General features: G+C 43.7%; 1 protein-coding gene across 6 annotated transcripts in view; it reads left to right on the plus strand.

Moving 5' to 3' along the window:
* Window positions 1–24,965, plus strand: part of FBXL2 (F-box and leucine rich repeat protein 2) — a 130,508-nt gene that overhangs the window by 80,174 nt on the left and 25,369 nt on the right. For 3 of the 6 annotated variants that reach the window (XR_006299573.1, XM_043595864.1, XM_043595862.1), the window contains exons 11-13: window positions 1,701–1,797; window positions 2,629–2,673; window positions 3,251–3,307. Coding sequence is in view for 5 of the 6 variants with exons in the window: in XM_043595864.1 (XP_043451799.1) it covers window positions 1,701–1,797; window positions 2,629–2,673; window positions 3,251–3,307 (199 nt within the window). In the remaining variant the exon portion in view is untranslated. The remainder of the gene's footprint in view (window positions 1–1,700; window positions 1,798–2,628; window positions 2,674–3,250; window positions 3,308–24,965) is intronic. The other 3 variants (XM_043595865.1, XM_043595863.1, XM_043595866.1) reach the window with 1 other exon arrangement.

The following is a 24,965-nucleotide window of genomic DNA, read 5'->3' on the forward strand; positions in this document are numbered from 1 at the left end:
GGAGCCCGCGGCCGGAGCCCCCCCCCCCCCCCCTCCCCGCAGGAAGGGAGAGGCTCGCTTGAGCGGGTGGAGTGGGTGGGGACGGAGGAGGTGGTGGCCGGTGGGCAGCGGCTTTCGTCACTCGGGTTGGGGCGGGACGGAGCGTAACCCAGTTCGCCGCCCCGGAGTCTGAACTGCAACTTCTTGACGGACTTCACCCGTGTGCCCGCCTGGTTTGCCCCATCCTGTCCCGGCCGCTGACGTCAGAGTGCCCTGACGGTGTCACCACGATAGCCTCACATCCAGACGTTACCAGATTCTCCCCCAAACCGGTCACTAAATGGACAGAAGTGGGGGGAGATCACAGTCGCTTTATCTGTCACCTTCCCTAGCAGAAGGAGGTCTCGTTTTAACAAAAACGATTGGTTTTCTGATCCTCCAGAAGTACTGTGAATCTTAAAACTTTCTCTTTTTCAACGTTTATTTATTTTTGAGACAGAGAGAGACAGAGCATGAACGGGGGAGGGGCAGAGAGAGAGGGAGACACAGAATCGGAAACAGGCTCCAGGCTCTGAGCCGTCAGCCCAGAGCCCGATGCGGGGCTCGAACTCATGGACCGTGAGATCGTGACCTGAGCTGAAGTCGGACGCTTAACCGACTGAGCCACCCAGGCGCCCCGAATCTTAAAACTTTAATAATGGCAGCAAAATGCTAACGCTAACGTCAGTTGAACTCACGTATCGTTATCGCATTCGATCCTCCCCGCATCTTTAGGAGACATGCACTGCTATTCCCGCTTGTTTGGCGGAGGAGAAACCAGGGCTCCAGGAAAATCACATAATATACTGAGTCACGTGATGAGTAGGACGTAAAAGTAGAGTTTGAACTTGAAACTTTGACCTCAGAACCGGCCATCTTAACCCCTGTGCAAGAGGTGGGGGGAAAAAAAAGATACTTCTTTCCTTGTTTACTTGTCGGTGAAACTGATCCATTTCCCCTGTTTCGGCCAGTTTCCCATCTTCTAAGGACTGTCTGTTGTCTTTTCATTAGGGATGATTCTGGGGAATTTTGATATTTTTGAATAGGGGAAGGAATGTGGGTGATCAAAACTTGTCAGAAGGTGGTCAGAATTACTGCTATAAGGGAGTATTTAACTTCAGAGTGTTATTTATCCCCCTGTCCCTGTTAAGCATGGGCATTGAGAATTAACTCATGTTTTTTCACTGGCTGCAAATTTTTAAAATTGCCTTTACAGTAACTGGGAATTTCATTAAATTCAGTCTATATCAAGACGATTTTGTTCAGTAAAAGTTGATTTTAATTGTGTTTAAAAGTCAACAAATATTAGATGGGGGCGCCTGGGGGGCTTAGTTGGTTAGGTGTCTGACTCTTAATCTTGGCTTAGGTCTTGATCTCAGGGTTGTGAGTTTGAGTCCTGCGTTGGGCTCGAGCCTACTTACAAAACATTCAACAAATATTGGAATAATGCTTAAAAACAACAGCAGCAACAATGTCCTGGTTTTGTGGAAAGATTGTTGGGTTCGCTCCGAAGTTTGGGCTGGAACTTTGGGCCGTAGAGCAGGCCACGTGTCTCCTTAAGCCTCCTTCCCCTCATCTGGGCAGGGGACAGCAGTCCTCAGGACTGTTCCAGAAGCGGAGGTGTGTCAGCAGAAGAAAGCCAAGAGTGTGCATCATAAAGTTTGTTTTCTCTTGTTAACCAGTCACTACCTTTTCCTCCCGTGCGCTTCGCATCCCAGGATTTTGGAGGCTGCTCGGTGTTCCCATTTGACTGATGCAGGCTTTACACTTCTAGCTCGGGTAAGGCAGAGCTTTCAGAAAACAAAACCCAACTGTAATTCACCGCCCTCACTTCCAAAGGACTCGCGGTGGTTTTGGAGTGTGCAAAGTGCGTGTCCCGTCACAGAGTTGACCAAGTGGTGTTCTTGGTATTGTACCAAGTAGAGTGGCGGGCACAGGGTGCATTTCCCCATTGTCCCAGAAAGCTCAGGTGGCCCCGCAGGAGGTCCTGGAGCAGTCTGGACCTCACTGTCACCTGGTCAGGTGGGACCACAGCGAGAACGTCCTCCCTGTGGTACGTGCCCTTCCCCCGCGCACCCTGACCCAGCCTCTTGGTGCCTCCTCCAGGTGGGCTGTGCCCCGCCTGTTCCCTTTTCCGCCTCACCTGGCAGACGTGACCATCATGGAGGTCCCCTCTGGCCTGCTGCCGGGAACCCGTGACCTTGTGGGGATGGTGATACGCTCCCTTCCTCCTCCCCTAACCTTCACCTGTCCACACTGTGCCCAAGCACCACGCCCCATGCCTTCCCAGAGCCTCTTCTGTGGCTAAAATGTACAGGATGATATCCATGAACCGCTAGGAAGGTGGAGGCCACTACCTTTCGGGGTGAGAGAAGGAGGCGCAGCCCAGGGCAGCCGCATTCCCGTTTAAGTGAGTGTGATTCAGAAGGCACTGCTCACAAGTGCTGGCTCGCTGGGTCAGCTTAGGGACAGGGCACGCCCCTTCCTGGAGGAGAGTAAGGGAGGCGGGGCCAGTACACACCCACACACGCACACACACGCACACACACGCCACCAGTGCTGCCCTGACCACTGACCACATGGTGGGGGTGGTTTTATTGGCTTTTTCAGAATTGCCATGATCTGGAGAAGATGGATCTTGAAGAATGCGTCCTGGTGAGTAGACTCGACAAGCCCTGCTAGCGCTGGCCCCTCAGTCCCGACGGCGGGCCTCAGCCGCTCCCCCACACCCCACCTGGCTGTTGTGTGCACCCGCCTGCCGCCGTGTGCGTCTCGGGGCCTGGGAACCCACGAGGGCCCGACAGCGGGCTGCACGGACTTTGGGCTCCTCTCAGCCATCCCGGCTACAGCTGAGACGTTCAGCTCCATCGTTTGCAGACCTCGAAATATACGCGTCTTGCCCAGAGCCGAAGGGAGACTTGAGCTTGCGTGTCCAGTGATGGGGTGACTCTACAGAGGAGAATCCTGGGGGACCCTCCTTACCTACTTCCTGTGTGTCCCCTGTCCCTGGGCCCTCGTGGGGCCCAAGGGGAGAGCCCAAAGAGCAGCTTAGTGACCATACGAGCGGGCAGGTCTGAGGTGGCCTGCAGTGAGAAGAGCCCCCAGCCCGGGTGTGCTGGCGATGAGCTTTCTGTTCCATTTTGCACCTTCGATCCTCGTGCTCAGGAGAAGCCCAAATCAGGTGCTAGGTTCTGGCGTAGAAGCCACACTGACACAGCGTGTTTGTCTGCAGATAACCGACAGCACTCTCATCCAGCTCTCCGTCCACTGTCCCAAGCTGCAAGCCCTGGTGAGTTCGGGATTTTCGTGACATTATGCGCCGCTTGGGGGCGAAAGAGCTCTCCCCTGGCACCGAGAGTCTCTCTGGTTTCCCTTTCTATAAAGGCGCCATCAGTCTTGGTTTCAAAGATCTGTTAGTTGGGCTAACTTGGGAGGCAGGGTATCTAAATGTTCCTGCTTTCGTTTTACGATGCAAACCTAGTCTAGAGACCCGCGTCCTTACCCCTCCGTTCACAGTCATCGTCTCAGGGACGGTGAACTTGGCGTGTTTCGATGATAGATCTAGACAAGAGATTGAGGCCATCCTTGTGTCATACGTGCATTCCATACCTGCTCGCATATATCTACAGGGGGACGGGCATGAAAATACCTCGCAGGATCCTAAATGAGCCGTGAAAAGCGTCACCGAGACTCTTGGCCATGCGGACCTCTCGTGCACATTTCACGAGCGGCCGTTAGACGGCGAGCGAGCCTGGACAAGGAAGGCATCCTTGCGTTCACTGGGCGAGCCCGTGTAAGCTGTGCTGTGCCCCTGGACACACTGCCTCGTTTTAATCCCCCCACAGCCCTGGGTGGAGGCACTCTGGACGTCCCCTTTTTAGCGGTGAGGACCCTGCGGCTCAGAGCAGCTAAGAAACTTGCCCGAAGTCGCACGACTGCTCAGAGGCCCCAGATCTCTTGGCCTCCACGGAGTCTGGTCTTTCTCCTCCCCCTGAGGCACACCACAGGTTTTTCTTAAGCTACAGAAACTATGGTCTTTGAAACTTGCTCTCTCAGGGGCTAGAACTTTTTATAACGTCATTCAAACTCCTTTGGCCTTGAGTTATCGTCCCCACCGGTTTTCCTTATGGTCACATTTCCTCTGGATACTTTTCCCTCCAGGTACAAGTCCAGCTGGACGTGGACAGCTCTGGTACTTTCTTTTTTGTGAAGGGTCTGGAGTCAGATTGTATCCAAACCCTCTAAATTGTCTCCCTCCCTACATGTCTGCATATGGAATGCAGATAATTTTGTAGTGCTGCCTTTACTCCCAAATTAGTTCAGATCCAGTTTTATAATTGACTTGACCCTCTCTACTCCTATCCCCCTTGACCCCCAGGCTCTCAGAGATGGGAAATTCAGGAGCCCTGTGCTTTATTTCCCACTTCAGCCCCTCCTCTTGGCTGCTCAGCGTTCTTGCTGCCGTGCCCTGAGGTACCCTGCACTCAGACTCCCAGGCCTTCATCAGCATCCACCAGAAATCTCAGATCAGGGTGGAGGGGTCCAAGTGGAGGCCCACCCGGCACAGCAAACCTCCTACTAGCTCTGTGCCTCCCGAGGAGTGTGGGGCCCGCTGGCGACAGAGTGGGTCCGTCTGACAGATGTCAGGTGTTCTCCCAGCAGGGACACTGGCGACTGAAAGTCTTCTCCATCTTGTCCCTATACTTCCACAAGCTCCTTCTAGAAATGGGACTTAGAATGAAAGATGAGCTATAATAAGGCCAAAAGTCCAAGAGCCCCAAATAAAAACTAAGAAGGATTATTAGCAGAAAAGCAGGGAAACAGTGGCAGTTGCAGTCCAAGCTTAGCGTCGATAATGCGTAATCGCCGGGACAGAACAAGGAACGATCTGGATTACGTCTGTTGCACGTTCACCCCATTCAGCCTACGAACTCCTGTTGGCCACCACGTGCCAGGCTCTATTCTAGGCCCCAGAGAATAAAAGACGGGTCATCAGGGGGCACCTGGTGGCTCAGTCGGTTGAGCGTCTGACTCGACTTCAGCTCAGGTTGCAATCTCGTGGTTTGTGAGTTCCTGCTTGGCATTCTCTCTCTCCCTCGCTCTGCCCCTCCTCCACTCGCACGCTCTCAAAATGAATAAACTTAAGAGAAATCATGAAACTTTTTCAAAAATGAAAAAAAATTCACCAGGAGAGGCCAACTTGATGCTCACTCTGAAACTCTGGAGAGGTGGCCTGGATCCTCGTTTTGGGGATACCGTGCTCCGGGAGCACTAGGCACTGTGACGGGGGCAGCCCTCAGGTGAGAGCGCGGGCCTGGGGAGAAATGTGCGTCTCCCATGCGGACGGCGCCCGTGTGCAGCGCCTGTGCCCGCAGTGCACCCGGAGGTTAGAGGCCGGCAGGCCGTGAGTGTGCCCAGTGGCTCCTGCCCACCCCTTCCCCGCAGGCCTCATGCTGAGCCAGGCGGCCACCGAGAGCAGCCCCGTGCCGGCCAGCGGGCGGCCCGCCTTATTGAGGGAGCTTCAGACGGTGCTGTCTCTCGACAGAGCTGGGGACGGGCCCCTCTAGGGTCCCCCTCGGGGACCGTGACCCCAGCCTGCAGAGATCAGAGGAGGCAGTTATTACTGGGGGGGAAGGCTCCACAGACTCAGAATTTTGGAAAACGGCTTTTGTGTCTTACTGTAAAGATCTGCGAGCAGGAGGAGGGAAGTGACCGCCGGTCCAAAGCCAGGTGACCATCACGTCTCAGCTCCCAACATTTCAGTTTCCGAGGCCGTCCTTAGACGCGCCCTACTTTTAACTTGTAGGCTTAGGCCGTGTCGCCGGTAGGTTCTGTTGATTTTCAAACTTGCTTTGTTTCCTGCTTTCGTTTTCAATGCCAGAGCCAGTCCGGAGGGACTTTTGAAAATCTTATTATGCAACTCATTTGTCCCAGAGGCTATCCAAGAAGAATTTTAGCAGTTTATTATATACACATTAAAAAAAATTTTTTTTAACATTTATTTGTTATTGAGAGAGCATGAGCAGGGGAGGGGCAGAGAGAGGGAGACACAGAATCCGACGCAGGCTCCAGGCTCTGAGCCGTCAGCACAGAGCCCGACGTGGGGCTCGAACCCACAAGCCACGAGATCGTGACCTCAGCTGAAGTCGGACGCTTAACCGACTGAGCCCCCCAGGCGCCCCAGGCAGTTTAGTATATTAAAGAGTAAGGAATATACCCTAAAAGCAAAAGCCCCATTCCTGTCTTCATTGCTGTAGAGCTTTATCTTTCATCCAGATTGGTCAGAGCTCAGGGATGTTGTGTAGGAAGCCCAGGCCGTCAGGGGCCTGGTCAGTCACTGCCCTTTCAGAATGACAAGCATTTAAGTCACCCAACTGCTAGAAGGCCGCTCCTGGGGATACGAGACAATCTCGTTATCGGAACGCTACTCAACTGCTCTAGAGGAAAAATAGGGACTTGGTACCATTTAGGTGAATACGTTGTCCATTTTAAAGTGAAACATTTAACGCCTTGGAAGATAACAGCGTGAAGCAGACTGTGTGCTGTCGATGTCTCAGTGTCGCAGCTCACAATATGACCAGCATCTCCTGTCTTTCCCAGTCACTCCTGTCACCCACCTGCAACCTGAATCGAACCTAAATGGGTACTTTGAACCCACCATCTTGGGATTGCCAGTCCCCACTCAATGTCCCCTCCCTCTCCCTTAAATCGTCTGGTCAGTTATTAACTCAATCCTTTGATCCTCAAGATTCACCTTCACTTAGCACAGCTGTCGTTCTGTTTAACTCTCAGCTGCTGAGCCCAGGTGTTCTTTTTTAATTTTTTTTAAGTTTACTTATTTGTTTTGAGAGACAGAGACAGCGTGAGTGGGGGAGGGGCAGAGAGAGAAGGAGAAAGAATCCCGAGAAGACCCCACACTGTAAGCGCAGCGCCCCATGCGGGACTCGAACCCATGGAACCGTGAGACGGACACTTGACTGACTGAGACACCCAGCTGCCCCTGCTGAGCCAGCCTCGAAGCAGGAGCAGGCATAAAGGTCGAGAAGGGCTTACCAGCCATTTGTGTGCTGGAAACAGTACATACTCTTAGCCTGACGGAAGCCATGGCTGGGTTTCAGAGTGAGGGAGGAGAGGACATGAGGCTCAGTGGCAGGCAGGACCAGGGCCTCACGGCTCCTGCTAAGTGGGCAGACCTGTCCCTCTCCAGGGTGTCTGTGAGACCTCCCAGGCTGACGGTGAGAAGCGGAGGTGAGGGCTCGCAGTCCGAAGGCCCGGTGTTCCGTGGCATGCCCGAGAGCCAGCTGGCCCATATTTTGCTTCCAAATTAGGGACCCTGGTTTATTCATGCCTTCTGGTTATCACAGCTAGACTCGGGTCACTCCTGAAACTTTATGAGCAGAGCAACTCCAAGCCCACAGGGGACCCACAAATCCTGTCCCAGCTGCTGGGGCTAAACCGCACTCCCAGTACACAGTATCCCATGGCTGAGACTTTAAGTTTATCCTCACTGAGGTCTTATCCTCCGATGCGGGTGCATACAAATTTATGATGGCTAGCTATATCTTCCTGATGAATTGACATTTTTATCACTACTAAATGTCCTTTATCACTGAAAAAACTCATTGTCTGGAAGTCTACCAATATTAATATGTCTTTTTATGCTTACTTTTTGCCTGGCATCTCATTTTCTTCCAGCTTGTCTATGTTTTTATATATAAAGACTGGCTTGCTTTTATCCAGTTTGAGAAACTCTCTTTTAATCGAAATGTTTAGTCCTTTATATTTAATGTAATATTGATACGGTTGGGTGTTTTTCCCCTTTTGTTTTCTATTCTTTGCCCCTCTTTTCCCACCTTCTTTTTGGGTTAACTAAATATTTAATTGCATTCTGACTTATCTGTTGGCTTTTTAGCCATATCTCTATGCCTTGAATTTTTTTTTTTTTTTTTTTTCAGTGGTTACACTATTAGCAGTGGGAATTTAGGAGTAGTCTAGGATTGTGATTTGGACATCAATTCCCGGAAGACAGAGACAGGATCTTCCCTCTCTCCTCTACCAATAGCACCTGGCACAAGGCTTAGCCAGGGGAAGCCACTTTCAATCCTCTTTTGGAACAAAGTGAGATATAAACAAGCCAGCCCAAATCTGAGAAACTTTTGTGTCCGTGATAAAGGTGGTCCCTACAACTATGGTGCTCAGGTCCCAAGGATTGCAGCCCTTTTCTGGAGACTGCCAGCAGCTCCCTGGCCATGCTAGAAACCTTCTATGAGAAGCTGATTTTTTGGAGGAAGGAGCAGTCGAGGAGCTCCTGCAATCAGAAATCCTAAACCCCCTACGTTCCCCTTACTCACAGTATCAAGCAACCTTGTCAAGGCAGCCTGGCCAGCGCCTTCAGTTTCACACCACCAAACTCGGAGAGGTGAGGGGGAGGAAAAGCCATTTCTTGTTTCAGTGTTCTTGTTGGAACAGATTTCAGGGCAAGATTCTGGGCCCTGGGGAAGAGGAAAGTGTCTGGATTCCTTAGGTCATGGCCTATCCTAACTTTAACAGACAAGTGGCTTGGATTTTTAATTTTTTTTAATGTTTCCATAAATTTCCATTAAGTCCCTGGCTTTTGGTGGGGAGCACTGCCCAGGATGTGGGACATACACACGCACATACATGCACAAATGCACATACACACACTTCTGAGTCCTAGGAGACCCCTAGCAGCCTAGTAGAAGTGGAAGAAAGGGGATGAGAAAAAACAAGTCTGAGTACTATCATATCAGCCTCCTATCTCTGCTGTAAATGAACTTCCTTAGCTTTAAAAATAGCAAGTCCTTCCTTATCAATAATCATTCCAAATGTTTAAAAAAAATTTTTTAATGTTTATTTTTGAGAGACAGAGAGAGACAGAGCACGAGGTGGGGAGGGGCAGAGAGAGAGGGAGACAGAATCCGAAGCAGGCTCCAGGCTCCGAGCTGCCAGCACAGAGCCTGATGCGGGGCTCGAACTCACGAGCCATGAGATCATGACCTGAGCCAAAGTGAGACGCTTAACTGACTGAGCCACCCAGGTACCCCAATAATCACTCTAAATGTAAGCGGATTAAATTCCTCTACCAGAAGACATAGAGTGGCTAAATGAATAAAAAACCATGACCTAGATACACGACTAGACCTAAAGCAATCTAACTTTACACTTAGAGCTAGAAAGAAGCTGGAAACGAAGAAGCAAACCAAGCCCAAGGTTAGCCAAAAGAAGAAAATAACAAAGATTAAAGCGGATATAAATTTAAAAGGAGAAAATAGAAAAAAATAAATGAAACAGAGTTTCTTGAAAAAATAAAATTGGCAAACTCTCAGCTAGACTATGGAAAAAAAGAGAAAGGCAAGTAAAGTCAGAAACAAGAGAAGAGACATTACAACTTAAGACGTGAATACAAAGAATCATGGAGATAACTGTGAACAGTTATTTGCCAAGAAACTGGATAACCTAGAACAAATGAATGAATTCCTAGAAACATATAACCTACTAAAACTAAGTCATGGAGAAATAGAAATCTTTAATCAGAATCATAACCAGTATAGAGATTGAATCAGTCATCAGAAACCACCTAATGAAAAGCCTGGGACCAAGTAACTTCACTGGTGAATTTTACCGAACACTTAAAGAGGAATTAATGCCAGTCCTTCTCAAAAGTTTTCAAAAACTTAAAGAGATAAAAACACCTCTGAACTCATTTTATAGGCAAACATTATTCTGGTACCAAAGCTAAACACACCACGAGAAAAGAAAATTACAGGCCAATATCCCTACTGAATATAGATGGGTACATCCTCAATAAAATACTAGCAAACTGAATCCAACAGGACATCAGTAGAATAAAGGATAAAATCACAAGATCACTTCAGTAGATGCAGAAAAAGCATTTGTTGAAATTCTGTACCTTTTCATTAAGGCTAAAAAGTCTTAGCCAGAGAGGTTAGATTTAAAAAAACAAAACAAAACAAAAGATAAAAGACATCAACATTGGCAGGGAAGAAGTAAACATATCCCTGTTTGCAGACAACTTAGTATTATATAGAGAAAACCCCCAAAGACTTCATTTTAAAAACTTAAAGAACTAGTAAATAAATTCAGTAAACTTACAGGATACAAAATCAGCATACAAAATTTGGTTGTATTTTGTATACATTAACAAAGAGCTATTTGCAAAAGGGGATTAGGAAAAATAATTCAATTTCCAATAGCGCCAAAAAGAATAACATACTTAAGAGTAAACTAAGGAAGTGCAACACTTACATACTGAAAACTATAAAACATTGATGAAAGAAATGAAACAAATGGAAAGACATCCCATGTTCCCGGGTTGGAGGAATTAATATTATTAAAGTGTCCCATACTACCCAAAGCAATCTACAGATTCAATGCAGTGCCTATCAAAATTTCAAAAATATTTTTTACGGAAATAGAGTGATGCTGTAGTTCATATGGAGCCACCAAAGATCCTGAATAGCCAAAGCAATCCTGAAAAAGAGCAAAGCTGAAGGCATCACACTTCTGATTTCAAGTTATATATTGAAACTACAGTAACCAAAACAGTATGGTACTGGTATAAATACCAACATGTAGATCAGTGGAACCCAATAGAGAGACCAGAAATGAATCCATGTGCATATAGTCAACTGATGTTCAACAAGGATGTCAAGAACACACAATGAGAAAAGGATAATCTCTTCAACAAACGGTGTTGGGAAAACTGGATATCCACATGTAACAGAATGAAATTGGACCTGAACTTTATTCATACATAAAAAAAACAACTCAAAAATGAATCAAAGACTTAAATATGAGATCTGAACTGTAAGAATGCTAGAGGAGGGGTGCCTGGCTGGCTCAATCTGTAGAGCATGCAGCTCTTGATCTCAGAGTCACGAGTTTGAGCCCCACTTTGGACGTAGAGATTATACACATACATACACAGACCCCTAGAGGAAAAGAGGGGAAAAGCTTTATGACATTGGTCTTGGCAGTGATTTCACAGATAGGACACCAAAAGTTCAGGCTGCAAAAACAAAATTACACAAACAGGATTACATCAAACTAAAAAGCTTCTGCAAAAGAAAACAATCAGTAGCGTGAAATGGCAACCTGTAGAACAGGAGAAAATATCGAAGCCATTTCTCTGCTAAGGGATTCATCTCCAAGTTATAGAAGGAACTACATAACTCAGTAACAAAAAAACTAATAACCTGATTAAAATAGGCCGAGGATTTGGATAGATATTTCTCAAAAAAAGATACACAAATGGCAAGCAGATACATGAATAAATGCTCTTCACTAATCATCAAGAGAATGCAAATAAATATCATACTTGCCAGGATGGCTATTAAAAAAAATTTTTTTAAGTGTTGGCAAGGATGTGGAAGAACCAGAAGCCTTGTGCACTGTTGGTAGGGATACAATATGGTGCAGCCACTGTGGAAGACAAGATGGAGGTTCCTCAAAATTTAAATCCAACTACAATATGATCCTGCAATTCCACTTCTAGGTGTATATGCAAAAGAATTTAAATCAGCACCTTGAAGAGAGATTAGCACTCTCATTTTCATTGTAGCACTATTCACAATAGCTAAGATGGGGAAACAACCTAAAATGTCCATCAATAGATGAATGGATACATAAAATGTGGTATATACATACAATATAATACCATTCACTCTCAAAAAAGAGGGAAATTCTGCACTATTTGACAACGTGGATGGACCTTTAGGACATTATGCTAGGTGAAATACACCAGACACAGAAAGACAAGTACCACACAATTCCATTTATATGCACTGTCTAAAATAGTCTAATTTATAAGATTAAAGACTGGAATGGTGGTTACCAGGGTGTGTGGGGGTTGGAAAATGGGGAGTTATTTATCAACATGCATAAAGTTTTAGCTGAGTAAGATAAATAAGGTCTAGAGATCTGCTGTACAACATTGTACCTCAGTCAACGATACACTTAAAATGTGTTAGGATAGAGTTTATGTGTTTTTAGCACAGTAAAATCTAAAAAGAAAAAAAGACATACTGTGTGATTACACTTACATGAGGGTATCTACAGTAGTCAAATTCATAGAAACAAAGTAGAATGGTGATTGCCAGGGGCTGGAGGAGGGGAGATGAGGAGTGTTTAATGGGTAGAGTTTCAGTTTTGCAAAATGAAAAAGTTCTGAAGATCCATTGCACAATAATGTAGGCATATGTAACACTATTGAACTGTACGCTTTAAAATGTTTCAGTTTTGCAAAATGAAAAAGTTCTGAAGATCCATTGCACAATAATGTAGGCATATGTAACACTATTGAACCGTACGCTTTAAAATGTTAAAGATGGTAAATTACAAGTTATGTGGTTTTTACCCCAATCAGAATTTTAAGGAAAGAATGGAAATCATGAAAAAAGGGATCTTAGGACATTAAGGAAGAAACAACAGTGGAAAGAACAAGGAAAAATGTGTAAATACAACAGATTTTTTCTAAATTTTCTAAATTTCTAAATTCTGAGTTTTCTAAATTTTATTTGATGAAGCAAAAATTATAACCTTGTCTGCTGTGGTTCTCAGTGCATATAGAGGAAGTAATTAACACAACATATGATAGGGGCACCTGGCTGGCTCAGTCACTAGAGCCTACGACTCTTGATCTCAAATTTGTGAATTTGAACTCCATGTTGGGCTTAGAGTTCACTGAAAAAAAAAAAAAAAGACAACATATTATAAATGAGGAAGGGTGAAAGGACTTTTTAAAAGGGAGGTAAAGTTTCCATATTTTACTCAAGTTGATAAAATCTTGATGCCAATAGGTTGTGATAAGTTATGGTTGCATAATATAATATCTAGAGCAACCACTAAGAAGTCTACAAAAGAGAAACACTCGAACACAGTAGGTAAACCAAAACGGAATTTTAAAAAATGTTTCAGGAACTCATGGTAAGGCAGAAAAATGAAGAGCTGAAAGAATAGGGGAAAAGGGCCAAACATAAGCCCAAGCATATCATTAAACATAAATGGTCTCAATATACCAATTAAAAGGCAGAGAGTGCCAGAGTGGATAAAATAACATGATCCAAGTATAAGCTATAAGAAACTCACTTCAAATGTCACATTATTGGTTGGCTAAAGTAAAAGAAAGGGACATATATACAAAAGAAACTTTAAACAAAGGAAAACAGGAATGGTTATATTATTGTTGGATACAGTAAACTTCAGAGCAAGGAAAACTACCAGGGAGAGAGAAAGACATGACATAGTGATAAGAAGGTCAGTCCACCAAGATGACAATGCAATCCATAATGTATATGCACCAAACAACAGAATTGCAAATTATGTGAAGCAAAAACTATTAGAAACAGAAAATCCACAATTACAGTTGGACACGTCAGTATTCTCTCAACAATTGATAGTGCAACCAGCCAGAAAATCAACAAGGATATTGAACTCGACACCAGTATGAGAGTGCAAACTGGTGCAGCCACTCTGGAAAACAGTATGAAGGTTCCTCAAAACGTTAAAAATAGAACTACACTATGATCCAGCAATTTTACTGCTAGGTATTTGCCCAGAGGGTACAAAAATACTGATTTGAAGGGATCCATGCACCCCAGTGTTTATAGCAGCATCATCAACAATAGCCAAATTATGGAAAGAGCCCAAATGTCCATTGACTAATGAATGGATAAAGATGTACACACACACACACACACACACACACACACACACACACACACAGCGGAATATTACTCAACCATTAAAAAATGAAACCTTGCCATTTGCAGTGACATGGAGCTAGAGAGTATTATGCTAAAGTGAAGTAAGTCAGAGAAAGACAAAAATATGATTTCACTGATACATGGAGTTTAAGAAACAAAGCAAATGAATATGATGGTGAGGGGGTGGGAGTAGGGTGGAGAGAGGCAAACCAAGAAACAGACTCTTAACTATAAAGAACAAATTGATGGTTACCAGAGGAGAGGTGGGCAGAAGAATGGGTAGAAATAGGTGATGAGGATTAGGGAGGGCACTTGTGATGAGCACCGAGTATTGTTATGTAAGTGATGAATCACTAAATTCTATGCCTGAAATTAATATTGCTCTGTATGTTAATTAGCTGGAGTTTAAGTAAAAACTTGGGGGAAAAACCATAAGGGTAGATGCAAAAAAAAAAAAAAAAAAAAGAACTCCACACCATTAAGGACCTAATGGACATTTATAGAATATAGACATTTATAGAATATGGACATATAGACCTAATGGACATTTATATTGTACAACATCAAGGGGTGCCTAGGTGGCTCGGTGGGTTAAGCATCCGACTCTCGATTTCAGCTCAGGTCATGATCTGACAGTTCATGGGGTTAGAGTCCCAGTGGGGCCCCACACTGGCAACACGGAACCTGCTTGGGATTCTTTCTCTCTCTTTCTCTGCCCCTCCCCCACTTGTGCTCACTTGCATCAAAATAAACATTTTTAAAAAATAAAAAAGAATACAACAGCAAAACACATTCTTCTCAAGAGACCATGGGACATGTACAAAAAGAGGCCATATCTATATCCATAAAACACCTCAAAAAACTTAAAATTTAAAAAGAAATAATCCAGAATGTGTTCTCTGACCACAGTAGGATCAAACTAGAAATCAATAACACAAGGTAACAGGATTTCTGAAGATATGGAAATTAAACAACACACTTCTAAATAATCCATTGGTCAAAGAGGAGGAGTCAAGGGAAGTTTTTTTTTTTATATATTTAAGTACTCTCTACACCCAGCATGGGGCTCGAACTTAGACAGCCCCTGAGGTCAAGAGTTGTGTGCTTCACCAGCTGAGGCAGCCATGTGCCCCTCACCCATTTTTTCTAAAGCAAGTCTGTATTACGTTCCCCCAAAAGTTAACGTACCAACCATGAGAACAAATTTTGGCCATGTCACTCCAGCAAATACACTTGTCTCTTGGAAAGAAGCATTTCTTTTTTTTTTTTTTTTATCTTTTAATCTCTACACCCAACATGGGGCTCAAACTCACAACCCCGAGATCAAGAGTCGTGTACTTCACCAACTGGGCCAGCCAGGCACCCCAAGAGCAATTTTTTTAAAAGTTAAACTAAATGAAAATTAAAATATAACATATCAAAATGTGTTGGATATAGCAAAACAATGCTAACAGGTAAATATATGGCATTAAATGATTACATTAAAATAAGTAAAGTCTTGGGGCACCTGGCTGGCTCAGTCGGTAGAGCACATGACTTGATCTCAGGGTTGAGTTTGAGCCCCATGTTGGGTGTAGAGATTACTTAAATAAAATAAACTTTGAAACAAATGTCAGTAATCTTAAACTCCCACCCATATGAAACCAGAAAAAGAAGATCAAAATAAGGAAAAGAAAGGATATAGAGCAAAATAAGGAAAAGAAAGAAAAAATGAGAGAACCCAATGAAATTGAAATGTGAAAAATAGAAGAAAATCAGCAAACCAATTCTTTGAAACAGAGCTCTAGCAAGACCAAGAGAAGACACAAATTACCAATATCAAGAATGAAAGAGGGTACTATTGTTGCTAATGTGTGTGTCCCCTCAAAATTCATATGTTGAATGGGAGGTGATTCATGAATGAGTTAGATGCTTTTATAAAACAGTCTCCAGATGGAGCCTCCCACATCCACCACTTGAGGACTATGCAGTGAGAAGACCTTGGCTGTGAACCAGGAAGGGGGCTGTCTCCGGCCACCATATCAGATATGCCTCCACCATAACCTGGGACTTCTGGCCCCCAAACCATGAGAGAGAGAGGTCTGTTGTTTGTAAGCCAGCTCGTCTGTAGCATTCTGTTACAACACCACGAACATACTGAGTGAGACACGGGGCATCACCACCAGCCCTGAAGACATTAAGGATGGTAAGGGAATGCTAGGAACATCTCACAGAAATCACTTTGACCACTTCACCTAGTACATTTAAAAGCACGAACTAAAGGGCACCGGCAGCTCAGTTGGTTTAGGTGCCTGACTCTTGCTTTAGGCTCAGGTCATGATCCCGCGATTCGTAGGTTCGAGCCCCACCCTCGGGCTCTGTGCTTACAGTGCAGAGCCACTTGGGACTCTTTCTCTGCCTCTCCCCTGCTCTCTCTGTCTCTCTCTCTTGAATAAACTTAAAAAAAAAAAACAAAACACAGACCAACACAGCTCGTTCATTATAAAGGATCATTTGAATAACCTTGTTAGTACCAAAGTAATTGAATTTATAATTTTTAAACTGCCAATATATATTGCTTATATAGATATACAAGCAAATGCCCTTCCTTAACAAAACATTAGCAAATAGAATTCAGCAATATATAAAAATATTTATTACCCTGACCAAGCACAATTTATTCCAGGGACACAAGTCTAGTTTAATATTTGAAAATGAATCAGTGTAACCACCATGTTAACAGGCTACAGAAGAAGAATTATCGATTGCATCAATTAATGCAGAGAAAACATTTGATAAAATTCAAAAGAAAAAATTAAAAATTTTTTTCAGTGCCAAGAATACAAGAGAAAAATCCCACTCTTATTTAAAACCCCTAATTACCCTGTTCCCCCACCCCCTCAGGGATAACCTCTGTCAGTTCCTTCTAGAGAAATTTTCTGTGAGATGGAGAGATGATCCCCCCCCACCTCCCTTACTTACTTTATGCTGTGTTGCATTTAAAAGCAGTCCTCCCTACTGTGCTCCTTTGTCCCTGCCTTCCCCTTGCCCTGCCTCCACCTGAGTTCTCAGGAAGGCTCGTATCAGCTGCTCACTTCCAGAATGTGGAACTCCTAACTAGATAATGCCTAGCAGTGGTAAGCTTGTTTTCTGGAATATTCCTTCCTCCTAACATACCTATCATGAACAGACGAGGAAATAAAAACCAGTCATAAATCTGTAGGATGCCGGGGTGGGGGACATAATGCAGGGTGGGGGAGGGGGAAGAAAATACTGGGGTTGGGGAGAGGCTTTAAGGCTAGCCTGAGCTGATTATAATGGACAAGTCTCATCTTCTTTGAGCCTCAGTTTCCTCATCTGTAAAATGGAGCTCATAATACCTATTCTGCAGGGATGCTCTGAAGCATAAATGAGATAATGTATAAATCGTGGCCTAAAGCAGAAGGCTTTGACTCTTAGCTCTTTATTAGCGTAAACTAAAAGGCCCTTCTTCTGTGTGAACCATGTCGGCAGATTTTCCTGTGAACTCAGGGAACAGGTCAAGAGTTCCTCTGATTATCCTTAAATTAAACCAGTTTTAAATCTTGTGAATACTTGCATATGCCAGTATAGAAGCTTTTCAGTTAACATGGGAGTATCTGCTTGATCCCAGAGGCAACTGTTAACGTTTTAATTCCTCAGTTCCTCTGTATTAAAACAATGAAGCTGACACTTTTACACTATCTCCATCGTTGTCTTCCTCTAATCCGCATGGTGCCTATGCGTGTATATCCACAGATATATGTATATGTAAATTAATATACATACATACATGCTTTGTTTCTGGTTGTTCTTTATGGTAAATAATTGTTTCTTTTTAAAAAATTTCAGCTCTCTCAAAAAAAAATTCAAAAGGTGGGGGGGGGGGGTGCCTGGGTGGCTCAGTCCATTAAGCGTCCAACTTTGGCTCAGGTCATGATCTCACAGTTCATGAGTTCAGGCCCTGCGTCGGGCTGTGTGCTAACAGCTCAGAGCCTGGAGCCTGCTTCAGATTCTGTGCCTCCCTCTCTCTCTGCCCCTCCCCCGTTCATGCTCTGTCTCTCTCTCTCAAAAAAACAACAACAAAGACACAAAAAAAGAATTGGGGGGGTGCTCCTGGATGGCTCAGTTGGTTAAGCGTCTGACTCTTGATCTCGGTTCAGGTTGTGATTTCATGGTTCGTGAGATCAAGCTCCACACTGAATTCTGCGCTGACAGTGTGGAGCCTGCTTGAGATTCTCTCTCTCTCCCTCTCTCTCTCTGTCCCTCCCCTGTGCGCGCGCTCTCTCTCTCAAATAATAAACTTAAAATTTTTTTTAATTAAAAAAATTTCAAATTCAATTTCTTGATTTAAACAGCCTCCTGAAAAGTTTTCTGGCTTTATTCATAAATCAGTTCCAAAGCTAAAAATGAATGAGCATCAGTAATTGATTACATAAATACTATTTTATGAAGAATTATGTAGTGTGGTTGGATTCATGAGAAAGGAAATATTTCCCTTGTTCAAACAGGCCTCAAAGAGGAACCTTTCAAGCATCACCGTCTGACAGAATTTCTCTTTTTCTTTCTAGGTTCCCTTCCCCCTAATTTGTACTCAGCTGCCTATTTCTTGTTGCCAATATCAGTCTTTCTTGATTCTTTTTTCCCTTTGCAGAAACACCTCTCATCCACCCTTATTTGTCCCATCCTCAGAACTCATTGGGCTCAAACCAGCAGGCATTTCCTTGTCTCAAAGATTATAGTAGGCTTCTAATTGCCCAACTGCATCTACATTTACATCCTGAATAATCTGACAGGGTGCTTTATCTTTTCTTTTTTCCTTTTTTTTTTTTTAAAGTTTATTTATTTATTGAAAGTAATGTCTACACCCAACATAGGGCTTGAACTCATGATCCCAAGCTCAAGAGTCACATGCTCTTCTGACTGAGCCAGCCAGGCTCCCCTGGTGGTTTTGTTTTCAATTTTAATTTTTTACTGAAGTAAAATACATGCAGAAAAGAGCACTTATCATCCGTATATATATCAACGCACTTGCATAGGCTGAATGATGAAGAATCAACATTAGCAGACTCCAGGCAGCCCTTTTCTGCTGTTCCCTTCTGGTCACCAACAGACACCCACCCACCACCATCAAGGGGAGTGACTTCTGACCCTAACCCCAGATTAGTTTTGCCCTTGTTTTGTACTTTATTATCCAAACTGTGTGAATGGAATTATCATGTGTACTCCTCTGTGTCTGGCGTCTTCTCCATTATGTTTGTGAAATTTCCCCATATTCTTGCATGGAAGTGAACATTGTTCATTCTCCTTGCGGTATGAGCGGTTTCCAGGTTGGGGCTATTCGACCAGTATTGTAACGTCTTGTGATGAACATGTGTGTGCCTTTCGGTCCCAACAGCCGAGCCCCCGCGGTGGAGGAGAGTTCTGGTTGCTCGGCGGCCTCCCCGGCAACTTACTTTCCATCTTTTTCATTTTAGCCATTCTGGCGGGTATGTAATAGTACACGATGGCATCTTTGAAAACCAAGTAGAATACCGCCTTCTTCTTAGCATTTCCCAGTGACCCGAGAACCAAGGTGAAACTCCTTCCTGTGCCCTGCACAGCTCCTGTTCCCTCCAGCCCTTCGGCATCTCCATGCTCCCTCCCTTCCCCTGTGCAGGACGTGCCGTTCTCCCCCTGCTCCCTGCAGTACCACCCACAACACTCTCCTCGCTCTCGTCCCTCATGGCTCCTAACCCTTGGCGTGTCCAAGGGTCTAAAGCGGTCTAAAGCCACACTGTTTCATTTCTGGACCCGTTGCTCCACCAGTGCAGAAAAGCGTGTTCTTACTCACCGTTGCCCCGTAGGGCTGGCCACAGAGCCAAGGAACAAATGAGTAATAGGACTTTGGTGTAACCTCTTTTGCCCCTGAACGGTTATGGTGGGATGGATATTGCTTTTGTATGCATTTGGAGAAAGTGTCAGGTCTCAAATTGTTGAAATGGAGAACTTAAATTACAATTGTAATTTCAATTACAGAAATGCCATCTGGCTATATAACATTAATCTGAATTTGTTATGTCTGTTTATGCCCAAGAGAAGCCAGGAATGTCAGATCACACTGTTCAAGGTCTGTTTAACCATAACCATCAAACGTGCTCAGTATGTCTCCCGAGTCATGGCTGCGTGCATACTTTTCTAAATAACACGGGCATCAGATTCGTTGACTGCACTGTTCTCCCTCAAGGGGAGAACTGGGCTATCAAACTGCACTAAATGGAGTAAACTCTGAAATTTCCCTGCAATCTTTTTTTTTTTTTAACTTTAAAAAAGGTCTTTAATAAGTGAACAAATTAATAGCAATTTAATAAAAATGATATAGCCATGCTGTCAGGAGTGGGTTTTCATCCCATTCCTCCATCACCAGAATATTAGTGAATCTATGGCGTACGTGGTTTCAGTCCACATCATAATCTAATACCCAGCAGTTTGCTTTTCTTCCAGCACCCTGCTCCTACCTGACTCTAATTGAAAGCAGGAAGCTCTATTATTCTTTTGCTCATTATTGAACTGGATTCTTCTCAGAGCACCCCCAGTCCATCCCCAGGGCATGGGGATCCCTGCTTAGGCAGACCACCCAGGATCCCACAGAAAAGTGGTCAGTCTGAGTGCAGGTAGGTGGTTGATCTCAGGTTTCTGTTAAGAACCATTAACTCTGTCTTGATGAACACTTATGAGCATTTACTCCATTCTCAAGCCTTGTGGCAGTAAAGTTTGAATTTTCCAGAATTACTGCTACTCAGAGGTATAATGGAGGTATAATTGATATAATATTATTTTAGCTTCAGGTGTACAATGTAATGATTTGATATTTGTATATATTGCAAAATGATTGACATGATAGAGTTTAGTTAACATCTGTCACCCTATTTAAAAAATTTTTTTCTTAGAATGAGATCTTTTTTCTCTCAGCAACTTTCAAATAACATTAACTACAGTCACCATGCTATACATTACATCCCTAGAACTTATTTAATGGTTGGAAATTTGTCCATTTTGACCCCCTTCACCCTTTTCACCCCACCCCCACCCCACCTCTGACAATAATCGGTGTGTTCTTTTTTTTTAATGTTTCAAATTTAAAAAAAATTTTTTTTTCAACATTTATTTATTTTGAGGACAGAGAGAGACAGAGCATGAACGGGGGAGGGGCAGAGAGAGAGGGAGACACAGAATCGGAAACAGGCTCCAGGCTCTGAGCCATCAGCCCAGAGCCTGATGCGGGGCTCGAACTCATGGACCGCGAGATCGTGACCTGGCTGAAGTCGGACGCTTAACCGACTGCGCCACCCAGGCACCCCTGAAATTTTTATTTAAATTCCAGTTAGTTTACATAGAGTATAATATTGGTTTCAGGATGTATTCTCTGTATCTATGAGCTTGATTTTTTTTTTTAATTCCATGTATGTGGCATCATACAGTATTTTCTTTCTCTGCCTGATTTATGTCACTTAGTATAATGCCTTCAAGGTCCATCTGTGTTGTTGCAAATGGTAAGATTTCATCCTTTTTTATGGCTGAATAATATTCCAGTGTGTGTGTGTGTGTGTGTGTGTGTGTGATATTTTCATTACCCATTCATCATTAGTGGACACTCAGGTTGTTTCCATGTCTTGGCTAATGTAAATAATACTGCAATAACCATGGGAGTGCAGACATTTTTGAATTAGTGTTTTCATTTTCTTCAGATAAATACCCAGAAGTGGAAGTGCTGGAAAATATGGCAGTTCTATTTTTAATTTTTAAAAAAAAAATTTTTTTTTCAATGTTTTTTATGTATTTTTGGGACAGAGAGAGACAGCATGAATGGGGGAGGGGCAGAGAGAGACTGAGACACAGAATCGGAAACAGGCTCCAAGCTCTGAGCCATCAGCCCAGAGCCCGACGCGGGGCTCGAACTCACGGACCGTGAGATCGTGACCTGGCTGAAGTCGGATGCTTAACCGACTGCGCCACCCAGGCGCCCCTATTTTTAATTTTTTTAGAAGATTTTTAAATGTTTTATTTTTGAGAGCAAGAACGCGAGCTGGGGAGGGGCAGAGAAAGAGGGGGACAGAGGATCCAAGGTAGGCTCGCTCAGCAGTGAGCCCAAAGTGGGGCTTGAACTCATGAACCATGAGATCATGACCTAAGCTGGAGTCAGACACTCAACCGACTGAGCCACCCAGGTGCCCCTATTTTTAATTTTGTTTAAGTTTATGTATTTATTTTGAGAGACAGAGTGCAGGGGAAGGACAGAGAGAGAGAGGGAGGGAAAGAGAGGATCCCACATAGGCTCTACACCATCAGCACAGAGCTAGATGCTGGGCTAAATTCCACAACTGTGATATCATGACCTGAGCCAAAATCAAGAGTCGGTCACTTAACTGAGACACCCAGGTACCCCTTAATTTTTTGAGAAATCTCCATATTGTTTTCCATGGTGGCTGCACCAACTTACATTCCCATCAACAGCACACAGGGGTTCCCTTTTCTCCACATCCTCAACAACATTTGTCATTTCTTATCTTTTTGATAATAGCCATTCTGCCAGGGGTAAGGTGGTATCTCATTGTGGTTTTGATTGGCATTTCCCTGATGGTTAACAATTTTGAGCACCTTTCCATGTGTCTCTTGGCTCTCTGTATGTCTTAACTGGACAAGTGTCTCTTCAGGCCCTTTACCCACTTTTTAAATCAGCCCCCCCGCCTTTGCCACTAAGTTGGATGCATTATTATTATTATTATTATTATTATTATTATTATTATTATTTTGGATATTAGCCCCTTATCAGATATGTGCGTTGCAAATATCCTCTCCCATTCTTTTCATTTGGTTGGTGGTTTCCTTTGCTGTGCAGTATTTTTTAGTTTGATGTGTCCCACTTGTTTATTTTTACCTTTGTTGCCCTTGCTCTTGGCACTCATTCCAAAAATGTCATTACCAAGACCATTGTCAGGGAGCTTACTGCCTATGATGTTTTCTTCCAGGAGTTCTGTGGTTCCGGTTCTTACATTAAGTCTTCAATTTGAGTTAATATTTGCATATGCTATATTAAGATAGGAGTCCACTTTCATTCTCCTGCGTGTGGCTCTCCGGTTTTCCCAGAAGCATTTATTGAAGAGAGTGTCCTTTTGCCGTTGTATATTCTTGGCTCCTTCACTGTAAATTAATTGATTGTTTGGACTCTATTCGGTTCCACTGATCTGTGTTTCTGTTTTTATTTTTATTTTGTTTTGAGAGAGAGCACAAGCAGGACAGAGGGGCAGAGCGGGGGGAAGGGAGAGGGGGAGAGGGAGGGAGAAGATCCTAAGCAGGCTCCACACACAGCATGGAGCCTGACACAGGGCTCAATCCCATGACCCTGGGATCATGACCTGAGCTGAAATCGAGTCAGACGCTCAACCAACTGAGCCACCCAGGTGCCCTATGTGTTTGTTTTTAATGCCAGTATTGTACTGTTTTGATTACTATAGCATTCTTTGTAATGTAGCTTGAAACCAGGGAGTGTGAGGTTTTCAGTTTTTTCTTCTCAAAATTGCTTTGGTTAATCAGGGTCTTTTATGGTTCCAATACAAATTTTAGGATTCTTTGTTCTGTGTTTCTATGAAAAATGCAATCGGAATTTTGATAAAGATTGCTTGAATCTGTAGATTGCTTTGAGGAGTATGGACATTTTAACAGTTTGCCTTTTTCCAATCCATGAGCACAGAGTATCTTTCCATTTGTGTCGCCTTAAATGTCTTTCATCAAGGTCTTGTAGTTTTCACAGTACAGGTCTTTTACACCTCCTTGGTTAAAGTTATTTCTACGTTTTTTATTCTTGTTGATGCAATTGTAAAAGGGATTGTTTTCTTAATTTCTCTTAACGATTGCTCACCAGTGTACAGCAATGAAGCCAGGTTTATGTGAATTTTGTATCCTGAGACTTTACTGAATTTGTTTCCTTTAAAAATTTTTTTAATGTTTACTTACTTCTGAGAGAGACCGAGCACAGGCAGGGTAGGGGCAAGGGGCTGGGGGGGTAGGGGTGGGGGACACAGAATCCGAAGCAGGCTCCAGGCTCTGAGCTGTTAGCACAGAGCCCGATCCCGGGCTTGAATCCACAAACTGTGAGATCATGACCTGAACCAAAGCCAGACGCTCAACCGACTGAGCCACCTAAGCACCCCTGTTTATTATTTCTAACGTGTTTTGGTGGAGTCTTTAGGGTTTTCTATATATAATATTGTGTCATCTGCAAATAGTGAAAGTTTTCTTTCTTTCTAATTTGGATATCTTTATTTCTTTTTCTTACCTAATTCCTCTGGTTAGGATTTCTATTACCGTGTTGAATAAACATGGCAAGAGTGGGTATCCTTGTTTCTTCCTAAGAGGAGAGTCTTTCAGGCTTTTCACCATTGAGTATGATGCTAGCTGTGAGCCTGTCATATATGGTCTTTATTATATTGAGGTATGTCCCTTCTTTACTGTTTTTTTTTTAATCACCAATGAATGTTGGATTTTGTCAGATTCTGTTACTGCATCTATTTAGATCATAGGATTTCTGTCCTTCATTTTGCTAATGTGCTATATCATACTGATTGATTTAAGAATGTTCAGCCATCTTTGCATCCCTGAAATAAATTCCACTTGATTATAGTGTATGATTTAATGTACTGTTGAACTCAGTTTGCTAATATTTTGTTGAGGGTTACTGCATCTATGTTTAAGTTGTTTTATTTCTTTTTGAGAGAGAGTGTGTAGGGGAGGGGCAGAGAGAGAAGAGAGAATCCCAAGCAGGCTCTCCACTGTCAGTGTGGAGCCTGATGTGGGGCTTGAACCCATGAACCATGAGATCATGACCTGAGCCAGTATCAAGAATTGGACACTTAACTGACTGAGCCACCCAGGCGCCCCTGCATCTATGTTTATCAGAGATATTAGTCTGTAATTTTCCTTGTTGTTGTTGTTGTTGTTGTGTCTTTGTCTAGTTTTGGTTAGCAGGGCAATGCTTGCCTTGCAAAATGAGTTTGGAAATGTTCCCTCTTCTTTTTTGGAAGACTTCGAGAAGGTTTGGTATTAATTCTTCTTTAACATATTTGATAGAATTCACCAATGAAGCAGTATGGTCTGGGACTTATCTTTGTTGGCAGAGTTTAGATTACTGATTCAATCCCTTATTAGTAATCAGTCTGTTCAGATTTT

The sequence above is a fragment of the Prionailurus bengalensis genome, chromosome C2 (genome assembly GCF_016509475.1).
Source record: "Prionailurus bengalensis isolate Pbe53 chromosome C2, Fcat_Pben_1.1_paternal_pri, whole genome shotgun sequence".
In the NCBI taxonomy this organism is placed as follows: Eukaryota; Metazoa; Chordata; class Mammalia; order Carnivora; family Felidae; genus Prionailurus; species Prionailurus bengalensis.